Source organism: Entelurus aequoreus, linkage group LG09 (genome assembly GCF_033978785.1).
Source record: "Entelurus aequoreus isolate RoL-2023_Sb linkage group LG09, RoL_Eaeq_v1.1, whole genome shotgun sequence".
NCBI lineage: Eukaryota > Metazoa > Chordata > Actinopteri > Syngnathiformes > Syngnathidae > Entelurus > Entelurus aequoreus.
In genome coordinates this window covers 2,918,973-2,932,065 of record NC_084739.1, presented here as the reverse complement: position 1 = coordinate 2,932,065, position 13,093 = coordinate 2,918,973, and the positions used below count along the sequence as shown (strand labels likewise).

General features: G+C 36.0%; 1 protein-coding gene across 4 annotated transcripts in view; it reads left to right on the top strand.

Moving 5' to 3' along the window:
* nckap1 (NCK-associated protein 1) overlaps positions 1–13,093 on the top strand; it is a 76,302-nt gene that overhangs the window by 5,726 nt on the left and 57,483 nt on the right. For 2 of the 4 annotated variants that reach the window (XM_062057955.1, XM_062057956.1), the window contains exon 2: positions 4,261–4,278. The exons of the other annotated variants lie outside the window; for them this stretch is intronic. In XM_062057955.1, coding sequence (XP_061913939.1) covers positions 4,261–4,278 — 18 coding nt within the window. The remainder of the gene's footprint in view (positions 1–4,260; positions 4,279–13,093) is intronic. 4 annotated transcript variants of the gene reach the window in all.

Genomic DNA, 13,093 nt, shown 5'->3' with positions numbered 1-13,093 from the left:
AAGCAATTATTTTGCATGTTTTGTGTCGCTTATGTTACACTATTGTGTTTTAGTCTTAGTATTTGTATCTGTTTTAATAACTAAGCTTTTATTGTCGTAAATATTGCTTTGTACTGTACCTTTTTAAGAATGATGTAAATGAAAAGGGTGTAACAAATAAAATCTATTATCGTTATTTGTTATTTCGAGCGGGCGTTGCAGACTTTGAATGCACCGTAAAACACCTGTTTCGTGGTCCTCGGAGTATAGAACAATCACCCTGTTCTAGGAGAGCACAGCTTGCAGGTTCAATGTGCACAAACAGTAATGTGTTTATACAAGTTGAGATTGGGGTATGTCCTTTCATAATGATAGACAGTTTTAAATGTAAAGTAGTATGCCATGGCTCTGATTTCCAAGCAGTCTGCGGCTCTGGAGTTGTGGTGTGTAATGATTGATGTGTGTTGTTGTTGTTGTTGTTAAAGGATTGTGTAGCACAATGCCACAACTCCCACCACGTGTTGCTCCACCTGTTGTGGTATCTACTAATTGTGCGTCTTTGTTGCACAGAATGTTCTGGAATGTGAAGCCTTGCCATTGGCTGATATGATAGACCGGGGGTGTCAAACTCGTTTTCATTGAGGGCCACATAGCAGTTGTGGTTACGCTTTTAACAACGAGTAATATATGAATATACATGTATGTACACTACCGTTCAAAAGTTTGGGGTCACCCAAACAATTTTGTGGAATATCCTTCATTTCTAAGAACAAGAATAGACTGTCGAGTTTCAGATGAAAGTTCTCTTTTTCTGGCCATTTTGAGCGTTTAATTGACCCCACAAATGTGATGCTCCAGAAACTCAATCTGCTCAAAGGAAGGTCAGTTTTGTAGCTTCTGTAACAAGCTAAACTGTTTTCAGATGTGTGAACATGATTGCACAAGGGTTTTCTAACCATCAATTAGCCTTCTGAGCCAATGAGCAAACACATTGTACCATTAGAACACTGGAGTGATAGTTGCTGGAAATGGGCCTCTATACACCTATGTAGATATTGCACCAAAAAGCAGACATTTGCAGCTAGAATAGTCATTTACCACATTAGCAATGTATAGAGTGTACTTCTTTAAAGTTAAGACTAGTTTAAAGTTATCTTCATTGAAAAATAAGGACATTTTAATGTGACCCCAAACTTTTGAACGGTAGTGTATATATATATATATATATATATATATATATATATATATATATATATATATATATATATATATATATATATATAATAAATTCACATAAGCTGAAAAAAAAACATTTTAATTTTACTTTAAAAACTGACAGCTGAGTCACCAGAATTTTACAGTAAAAGCAGTGTTTTTTTTACAGCATATAAAAAAATGGAATAAATGAAAAAACAATGCCACTGTTTTTAGCGATAAAATTCAATTTAAAAAATGCCTTTTTTTACCGTAAAATCTTGTTGTTTTAATGTTGTTTTTGTTTTGTTTTTTAATGTTTTTTTTGTTTTGTTTTTTTATGTTTTAGCGTCTTACCGTATATGGAAAGAAACAGTACCAACGTTGATTTTACGGTAAAAAACTCAATCGGCGGAATTTAACCATAAAATCTATTGTCAATTTTACGGTCTACAATTTGATTGATGATTTGTTTTGAAGTTATAAGTCAAGCAGATATTTAAGTACAGTAATTATCTTTATTTGAACAAAAAATATTTCTGGAATACATGATAACATAATGTTTTGATAATATTGAATTTTAAAAGACATGCAATTGCATGCAGTACATTATTTTTAACGTCAAAAGGGAAATAACAAATATATTTAGTAAGAAAAGATTCAACATTTTATTAACGCATATTATTTCCAGGCTTTCGCGGGCCACATAAAATAACGTGGCGGCCCAGATTTGAGTTTGACACCTGTGTGATAGACCGAGGTGGTTGCTGTTTTGTACGAAGGAGGCGTAGTTGTTGAATGTTAACAATTGAAAGCTTTGCTAAATGTAACTGTTTTCTTGTTACGTATCTTGTGTGAGTCCCACATCAACACACGCTGATGTACAGTACAGGCCAAAAGTTTGGACACGTTTTCTTTATTTTAACGACTATTTACATTGTAGATTGTCACTGAAGGCATCAAAACTATGAATGAAAACATGTGGAGTTATGTACTTGACAAAAAAAGGTGAAATAACTGAAAACATGTTTTATATTCTGGTTCCTTCAAAATAGCCATGCTTTGCTCTAAATACTGCTTTGCACACTCTTGGCATTCTCTCCGTGAGCTTCAAGAGGTAGTCAACTGAAATGGTTTTCACTTCACAGGTGTCATAGTTTTGATGCCTTCAGTGACAATCTACAGTGTAAATTGTCTTGAAAATAAAGAAAAAGCATTGAAATGAGAATGTGTGTCCAAACTTTTGGCCTGTACTGTACGCAGGTTTGATCATAGGGATAGGATAGGTCTTTATTGTCATTGCACAAGTACAACAAAACTTTGTTTTCAGCACAAACCCGTTCAAGATTAGACAAACAAACAGTGTACAGGGTTACAGAACAGGAACGCTGATGGGTCGCCACAAGGCGTCCCGTAAAAGATGGGAAAAAGGTCAACGCTGGGGAAGGATGAGTAAAAAAATACAATCTAGACTGGGCTCCTAAGGGGGCCCAGTCTGGAGTGGGGAAAAAACCTCCATAGCAAAGCACATATACAGTCGTGCTCATAAGTTTACATACCCTGGGAGAATTTATGATTTCTTGGCCATTCTTCAGAGAATATGAATGATAACACAAAAACCTTTCTTCCACTCATGCTTAATGGTTGTGTGAAGCTATTTGAAAAATGGGCTGCATGGTCGAGTCGCCAGAAGAAAGCCATTTCTGCGCAGATGTCACAAAGTATCCCGCTTACATTATGCCAAAAAGCACAGAGACAAGCCTCAAAACTTCTGGAACAGAGTAATTTGGAGTGATGAGACCAAAATTAAACTTTTTGGCCACTCGACCACGCAGCCCATTTTTCTTCAAGTGCCTCCTTATTGTGCATCTTGAAACAGCCACACCACAATTTTTTCAGAGAGTCCTGTATTTCAGCTGAAGTTATTTGTGGATTTTTCTTTGCATCTCGAACAATTTTCCTGGCTGTTGTGGCTGAAATCTTTGCTGGTTTACCCGAATCCCTAATTTTCCACTTCTTAATCAGCGTTTGAACACTGCTGATTGGCATTCTCAATTCCTTGGATATCTTTTTATACCTCTTTCCTGTTTTATGCAGTTCAATTACCTTTTCTCGCTGATCCTTTGACAATTATTTTGCCTTCCCCATGACTCAGGATCCAGAAACATGTGTGCAGCACTGGATGAAAGATGCAATGGTCTGTCAGAAGCCCAGAAACTCACTGACCTTTTATACACACACATTCATTACAAACAAACATGTCACAGGTGAGGATTGGAACCTTGATTAGCCATTCAAACCTGTTTGTGTCAACTTTTGTGCATCTTATCAGATCAAAGTATGTAAACTTTTGATCAGGGTCATTTGGGCACTTTTGTCATTTTGATTTAAAAAAAGTACACACAGTTGTTTGCCAATAAATAGCTCCACACAACCATTAAGCATGAGTGGAAGAAAGGTTTTTGTGTTATCATTCATATTCTCTGAAGAATGGCCAAGAAATCATAAATTCTCCCAGGGTATGTAAACACAACTGTACATATTACAACGTACATCTCGAGATATCTAGCAACAGATATCAAAAGTACTCTTGTACCTACTGGATGAAAGCTGGACCTAGCCAAGTTGTCCATACACTGGCTGTCACCTGGTGCGTCACCTTGCTAACTGACTGAAAGGTAGACATCTGACAGTGGCCGTTACGTGAAAGATGAGGGGAAAGACTGCCTGTTACTAGGCAACCGCCAGTCCCTCCCAAAAGCCTGAATGAATCTTGACAAATAATAAAGACGGAGAAAACTGCTGGGGCCTAACTTTGTCTTCGCGCTTCTCCGGACAAGAGTGTTCAGCCGCAGCGTCAGCCATATTAGTTTCCCCGCGTAGATAGGCATGTTAGCGCCAAGTCAGCTAGTGTCAAATAATGATTGCATGCTTGTGCAGCGTGTGTTTCTTTCCATGCGTTGCGTCGCAACACTCGGGCCGACGCGGGCCATGCATGCATGCGTGTGTGATGCAGCACTTTGTCTGGGTGCTTTTGATTTCTTCTCTTCTTCTCTCCGTTCCAATGCTTCCCCCTCTCCTATGCAGCAAGGACAAGTTTGGAAGGTTTGCAAAGTTTATCACCTTCCACTGATGAGACCCTCCCTTCCCACCTTCACCATCCCCGCCCCGCCCACCCCCTCCCCATCCCCCTGGCAACCTGTACCGGTCTGTTGGTCTTCTGTGCCTCTTCATGTTTGATTGATGGGCTCCATTCATACGACCTTCTAATTCACTGCCATCACAAGTCAACACTTGAACGTGGTTAAATGCTGTGTGCTTTATACTTGAACGTGGTTAAATGCTGTGTGCTTTATACTTGAACGTAGTTAAATGCTGTGTGCTTTATACTTGAACGTGGTTAAATGCTGTGTGCTTTATCAAAGTCAAGTCCTTCTTGGTCGGGACACATTGTAATGACTGTGCAGTCCTCAATCATGTTTCATTCTTGGTTGACTTTGCTTTAGGAGCTCTTCTTCCTACAGTACAAAGCAGGGGGGGTCAAACTCGTTTTAATTGAGGGCCACATGGCAGTTAATTGTGTGAATGCTCCAAAACATTCACACATATAGTTTTCTACACCAAAATCCGTCTATTTATTAAACTTCTTCAATTTCTTCTTCTTCTCCAGATTTTGGCGTGCTCTACCTTCCACATTTTTCACCCAATTCAAACCATTCCAACTTCAAACTGTTCAGCCTAAATGTGTCTGGGGGCCGTTTTATCTATTTTTAGGAACACTAATACAAAACCTTACAATGATGTCTGTTTGAATGCTAAAAAGTTTATGACAGACCGCCTTAAAAATGGAACGGAATGGAATTAAAAATCTTTTTACTGAATGAGACACCCAGAATGTACTAGAAAATAAAGAATGTGTGATTTACAATACGATATAAATGATAAAACGCTGAATATTGACAACATATGAGCGTCACACCCCCTCTTGATCGACATATTTTACAATCAAGCGAGACGCAACCATACAAAACCTTACAATAATGTCTGTTTGAATGCTAAAAAATTTATGACAGACCGCCTTCAAAACGGAACGGAATGGAATTTAATTTGTTTTTACTGAATGAGACACCCAGAATGTACATGAAAATAAAGAATGTGTGATTTACAATACTATATGAGCGATAAAACACTGAATATTGACAACATATGAGTGTCACACCCCATCTTGATCGACATATTTTACAATCAATCGAAACGCAACCATACAAAACCTTACAATAATGTCTGTTTGAATGATAAAAACTTTATGACAGACCGCCTTAAAAACGGAACGGAATGGAATTTAATTTGTTTTTACTGAATGAGACACCCAGAATGTACATGAAAATAAAGAATGTGTGATTTACAATACTGTATGAACGATAAAACACTGAATATTGACAACATATGAGCGTCACACCCCCTCTTGATCGACATATTTTACAATCAAGCAAAACGCAACCATACAAAACCTTACAATAATGTCTGTTTGAATGCTAAAAACTTTATGACAGACCGCCTTAAAAACAGAACAGAATGGAATTAAAAGCTTTTTTACGGAATGAGACACCCAGAAAGTACATGCAAATAAAGAACGTGTGATTTACAATACTATATGAACGATAAAACACTGAATATTGACAACATATGAGCGTCACACCCCCTCTAGATCGACATATTTTACAATCAAGCAAAACACAACCATACAAAACCTTACAATAATGTCTGTTTGAATGCTCAAAACTTTGACAGACCGCCTTAAAAACGGAACGGAATGGAATTCAATTTTTTTTTACTGAATGAGACACCCAGAATGTACATGAAAATAAAGAATGTGTGATTTACAATACTATATGAACGATAATACACTGAATATTGACAACATATGAGCGTCACACCCCCTCTAGATCGACATATTTTACAATCAAGCGAAATGCAACAAAAATGCAACAAACACAAGGAAAAATGAACGCGAAGGGTAAAAAACCCCACCTACTATCTGATATATCTTATACATCACTAAGCTTTAGAACTTTGTTGTAAAAATCTCCTTCCATGTCTGTCCCTGACACCCACATTTCAGGCTGGCCGCTCTGGAAACATGGTTTTCTACACCAAAATGAATCTATTTATTAAAATTATTAAATTTCTTCTTCTTCTTCTCCAGATTTTGGCGCGCTCTACCTTCCACATTTTTCACCCGATTCAAACCGTTCTAACTTCAAACTGTTCAGCCTATTCAGGAATCGCGGGCTTTCCCTTGACAAATTCAAAAAAAATCCCAGAATTCCAGGTTTTCCGGGACATTCTTCCCATTCAAAATGAATTGGCCATTTGTCAAACTTCCCCCCTTTCCACATTTTTCAACCGATTCAAACCATTCCACCTTCAACACATTGCACCATCCTGGAAATTCCAACTATAATTCTTCCAAGTTCAAAAACAATCCAGGATTTTCCAGAATTGCTGGTTTTCCAAAGCCCTATTTCCACCCGGGCCTTAATTTGCCAAGGTCTGATATGAAGGATAAATATTACAATATGGTATTTTTTCTTCAAAATATAAGCACACTAGGGCTGCAACTAACGATTAATTTGATAATCGATTAACCTGTCGATTATTACTTCGATTAATCAATTAATAATCGGATAAAAGAGACAAACTACATTTCTATCCTATCCAGTATCTTATTGAAAAAAAACAGCATACTGGCACCATACTTATTTTGATTATTGTTTCTCAGCTGTTTGTAAATGTTGCAGTTTATGAATAAAAGTTTATTAAAAAAAATAAAATAAAAAATAAACTCTGCGCATGCGCATAGCATAGATCCAACGAATCGATGACTATATGAATCGCCAACTATTTTAATAATCGATTTTAATTGATTTAATCGATTAGTTGTTGCAGCCCTAAAGCACACATGCAATTAATGCCAATTGCGATTATCGTTTCTCTTTTTATTTAATAAACGTGTTTCATACAGAAAAAAGGACACAACACAAACGTATTATTCTTTTCAACAGTGTATACTAGATCAGGTCTACACATAGGTATGTAGACTCTGTCTTGTCTGGGCGTGTGCAGGACTGCTTGTCGTAGACTTTGGACTACAACTCTGTTTAGGTTCCTTTGCTGTGCTTTTATTCTCATCATGTTGTGTCTTCTAGTGATGAGACCTGTTCAAGTCGCTTATATCCACTTGTTGGCGGTAGGGCTGGGTAGAATATTTTGATTTGATGCATAATGGATCGATATCTTCACACGGCTCAAAGTATACTCATATAGATATATATTAGGGCTGCAACAACTAATCGATTAAATCGATTAAAATCGATTATTAAAATAGTTGCCGATTAATTTAGTCATCGATTCGTTGGATCTATGCTATGCGCATGCGCAGAGTTTTTTTAAATTTTATTTTATTTTTTTAATAAACCTTTATTTATAAACTGCAACATGTACAAACAGCTGAGAAACAATAATCAAAATACGTATGGTGCCAGTATGCTGTTTTTTTCCCAATAAAATACTGGATAGGATAGAAATGTAGTTTGTCTCTTTTATCCGATTATTAATCGATTAATTGAAGTAATAATCGACAGATTAATCGATTATCAAATTAATCGTTAGTTGCAGCCCTAATATACATATATATATACATATATATATATATATTCTACCCGGTACTTGTGTTTGGAGCGACGGCAGCATTCTGCTGACTATGCTAACGTTAGCGGCCAACAGCAAGCCGTCTGGGGACTTACTAACGTTAAATTATCACCTGATTCTCCACAGACCATGAAGATACAAAAGGTATTTAGGTTTTTAGATGCATCTAAAATCGTCCCCTGCTGGCCCCACTATGGACTGGACTCTCACAATATTAACCGTATCCACTCGACATCCATTGCACCGGTCACCCAGGGGGGGTCCCCCAAATATGTGGTCCCTTCCAGGGTTTCACCTTGTTACCATTGGGTTGAGTTTTTTCTTGCCCTGATGTGCAGGCCCGGCCCTAACCAATCTGGCGCCCTAGGCAAGATTTTAGGTGGCGCCCCCCCACATCGGCAGTGAAGTGTATATACTCACAAGAAACCGAATAGCTTTGTCTTTGACATTTTTTTTTACTTAAAGAAAGCAAATTAACAATCAGAATAGTTAACAAGATAAAAAAAAATATGGATAAATAAATGAATACAAAAAATAAAAAATTAATATATGAAATACAATATTTTTTACATACATAAACACAAAATAAAACGTGTCAACAAGTTGCATAAAATAAATTAAAAATACAATATAAATAAGGCACTGCACAAAACAAGATATCAAACCAGTATGACTTTAACAACTATATTACAAAAAAAGGGGATCCTACAGAGTTCTCTATTTGTGCTTTTTAATATTGCATTAACTAGAATGACTTACAAATTACTGTACACCAGGGAGTACTGTAATTACCTAACGTTACATTATTATTTTCCATAACAATTTAGCCCCCTCCACAATATTAACCCGACGTTAAAACAGAACTAGCTATTTATTGATTAGCAATTGCCGAATCATGTAACATTAGCTTAATGCTAAAAAGACAGGTGAGGTTACTATCACATTCTGTAACAGACAACTAATTTCATGTAGGCTAGTACGTTACCTACCTGCTACCTCTGTCTTTTTCTCGTTTCTCCTCTTCTTTTCTCCCCTGGGCACCTGACAGTTTTGGCCGTTTTGACATCTTGTGTTGATTTTTTTTATGTGGCGACGTCCAAAAAGAGTCATGATACGGGAAGGGAGGGGGCGCACCGTGCCGGGGGAGGAGGGGCGTAATGTTGTAACAAATAATATTTCTATTAAATAGGCTTTACTTTGCATTTTAATTAACGTGGGATTATTTTATGTATTTAGAAATAATAGTACCAATTTTTTTTTTTTTTTTCCTCCAACATTTGTGGCACTGGCGTGGCGCCCCCTGATGGACGGCGCCCTAAGCATTTGCCTATACGGCCTATGCCACGGGCCGGCCCTGCTGATGTGGGATCTGAGCCGAGGATGTGGTAGTGGCTTGTGCAGCCATTTCAGACATCTGTGATTGAGGGCTACATAATTGAACGTTGATTTGATTGAATGATTGATTAGTAAACGTCACTAATCAATCGATGTATTTATTGTAAATAAAGTAACGCAAACCGTTCTAAAATTCGTCTTAATGCAGTCAGCCCCCTCACCAAGAGATCCAACCAGCTCCTTTACTTTCGGGCACTTATGGTCCAGTTTTACACACATTTTCATTAATTTAATAAATGTGGGAATTAACTGAACTGTTTCTCATTACAAATGCACTGTTTTTTTAAAGTTGCAAACGCTTATTTAGTAAAACGAAAAGAAATGTAAAACTGCATCAATATACATACAAACAATTATTAATCAAATCGTAGCTCCTGAATCGTAATCGAATCGTGATGTGGCCAAAAATTCCCACCTCTAGTTCCAACCATCTCCTACTTTAAGTACATTTGATGCGGTCGTAGTAAGGGTGTGACAAGATCCGGCTAGATGAAAATGTGACGATATTTCTGGTTTAAAAGAAACATTGTCTGAGTTCCAGAGGGCAGATATCACAATGGGGCAAACATAGCTGAGTTTTTACAAGCAGCTTTCACTGACTAGCGGTTATTTTAGTAATCAAGTAATCTATCAATGAATGTTTGATTCAGTGAGTTATCGAATAAAAGGTAATAGCCTCCATGCGTCTTCTAGGGCAGTGGTCCCCAACCTTTTTGTAGCTGCGGACCGGTCAACGCTTGAAAATTTGGTTTATTTAAATTTTTTTATTTTTTTATTTATTTTTTTAACATAAATAAATACAATCATGTGTGCTACGGACTGTATCCCTGCAGGCTGTATTGATCTATATTGATATAGAATGTATATATTGTATTTTTTATGTTGATTTCATTAAAAAAAAAAAAAAAAATTTTTTTTTTTTTTTTTTATTCTTGTGCGGCCCGGTACCAATCGGTCCACGGACCGGTACCGGGCCGCGGCCCGGTGGTTGGGGACCACTGTTCTAGGGAATATAGTTGATGTTGGTAAATTTTTTAGGGCATTATGGCAAATGACGAGGCAGTTGCTTCGGTTGCCGTGGTTAAATCTGAGCCCTGATTGCGTTCAGACTGAAGTCCCATTTTAAAAGGTCAGATTCCAATTGGATTTGGACTACCTCCTGAAGTGGCCTTAATCTAATGTCAAAAGATCAGATTTGAAGCACTTTGGAGAGTTTAGACTGACAAAAAAAATCTTATCTGTGTCACTTGAGGGCAAACAAATCTGATTTGGATGTGCAGTGTAGATGTGACCTATGATATGTTTTCTACATTAAAACCCTTCCTTGTGGTCTACATAACATGCAATGGTGTTGCTTAGATTATGTTTTACAGACCATCTTCAAGCCGCTTTCTGACCAACTCTTCTTGTAATAATAAAACTGCAAACTTTAATGAAATGTATGTAATTTTATGTTCTTTAGAGTGCCAGATATTTCTCATATATAACACCTCATATATAATTTGTTATTTTTTATTTTTATTTTTTTGTCCTGTCCAGCTTCTCAGGCAAATCATATAGTTGATGTAGATGCCCATATCGGCTGTTCAGATTTACTTTACAAAAGAGAAGTGTAGGATCAAGATTTTTGGAGCTCTTTGTTCAGTGGATCAGATGTTTGATGAAGCTTTGTGTCTATCTACCACCACTACTGTTTTCTGTTTATTTGTTACTGACTGTGGCAGGACACCTCTGCCTCTGTTTCACTTTATGTTGCTGGTAAATAATGTGGTTGTAGTAGTCGGCTAAAGTTAAATTATTTAGTATGCACTAATTAAAGGGGCCCACATTTTAGCTTTTATATTTTATAAGATATATTTTTTGTAAGAACCACAATTAATAAATATATTTCAGTGAATAACTTATTGTTCAAATCTGTATATAAATATGTACATAAAGTGTTGTAATTATATTGTAAAATGGATGGATGGATGGATGGATGGATGGATGTTTAAAACAAAACTGTTTTTTAATTTTTTTTTAAATTTTTTATTTTTTTTATATATATTTTTTAATTTTTAATTTTTAATTAAAAAAAAAAAAATTTTTATTTAAAAAAAAATAAAAATAAAAAATAATAAAACAAAACTGTTATTATTAATTAGTAAGTATACATTTTTTGAGCCTTTTTAGAGAAATCATATCATTGTAGTAAATTATGCAAATTACTCAATGATGTCATGGTGATCACGCCCATAGCCACGCCCCCACCGCCACAGGTATCTTGGCAGTTTATGGGAAACACTGATAAGGTTTTCTTTAACTAAGCTGCATACCCTTATTTTTTTATAAAGTCTATAATTTCTATCTCTTCATGTTTGCACATTTAAATTTCTCCTTATTGGTCAGAGCAGCATTCAACTTCTCCCTTGCAAACACGTGGGTGGGTGGGTGTGAGTGTGTGAGTGTGTGTGTGTGTGTGGGAACACGGGTGAAAACACGGCAACCAGAGGACAAAAAGTTATTTGGAATATTAAGTTTATTTTATGTAAAGTTGCTCGGATCCATTGTATCCACAGTATTATCAGTGGTTGTCAAGTTGTGTTAAAATCTTAATTTTCACCACTGGTTCATATTCGGTCCGTCGTGTGAAGTCTCCAGCATTTACTCTGGTTTGTCATTCTGATTTGTGCTGGAGTTTTTTGTTGTGATTCCACTTGAAGCTGTTTAGTTGTTAAGCTATGAGTTTGGTTTTGGTCTTTTTAATCTTAAAAAACATGAGAACATCTTGACTTCTGCCAACCCACTTTTCTTGCCTGTTGGCAGCTGGTTTTGTGTCTTTGGGATGCACAAAAGTGCAGAACTTGTCAATCCGAATAGTTGACGACTTATTTATAAAACAACTTTGCTTGTTCCAAACAAGTCGTCGATTTGCTTTGGTTTGTGACATAGATATCGTATTTTTTGGACTATAAGTCGCAGTTTTTTTCATAGTTTGGCCGGGGGTGCAACTTATACTCAGGAGCGACTTATATGTGAAATTATTAACACATTAGAGTAAAATATCAAATAATATTATTTAGCTCATTCACGTAGGAGACTAGACGTATAAGATTTCATGGGATTTAGCGATTAGGAGTAAGGCTGCAGCTAACGATTATTTTTCTATCGATTAATCTATAGATAATTTTTTTTGATTAATCGGTTAATCTATAGATTATTTTTTTCGATTAATCTATAGATTATTTTTCCTTTTACCGATTATTTTTTTATTCAAAATGAAGATGAAAAAATAAATGTAGGCCAGTTTTTTCAAAAGGCATGGCTTTTATTTACAAAAAAAAAGAAGTATGGCCACTCAGTCAACATTGACAACAACATGACTAAATATTCTGTAACAATGTAAACATTTAAAACTTTTAACCTTTAACAAAATTAAAAGTAGCTTATTTGCTTTTTAATGTGCAAATATAAAAGTCAACATCCAGTGCAAATCTTAATATTCTGCAATAGTATAAGCATTTCAAAAGTAAAAGTATTGCTTATTTTGCTTTAAAATGTGCAAAAATAAAGAATGATCCAATACAAAAAAGTGTAAAACGAAATATTCTGTAACAACAGTGTACACATTTCAACAAAAGTGAAAGTATTGCTTATTTGCTAAAATGTGCAAAAATAAAGATAAACATCCAATACAAAAAAGTGCCAATCTAAATATTCTGGAGCACTGTAAACATTAAGTATTGCTTTTAAAATGTGCAAAATAAACATCCAGTCCAACACAGTACACTATAACCAATTCTACTCATTCCAGTGAGTGACTAACAGTTGTAAT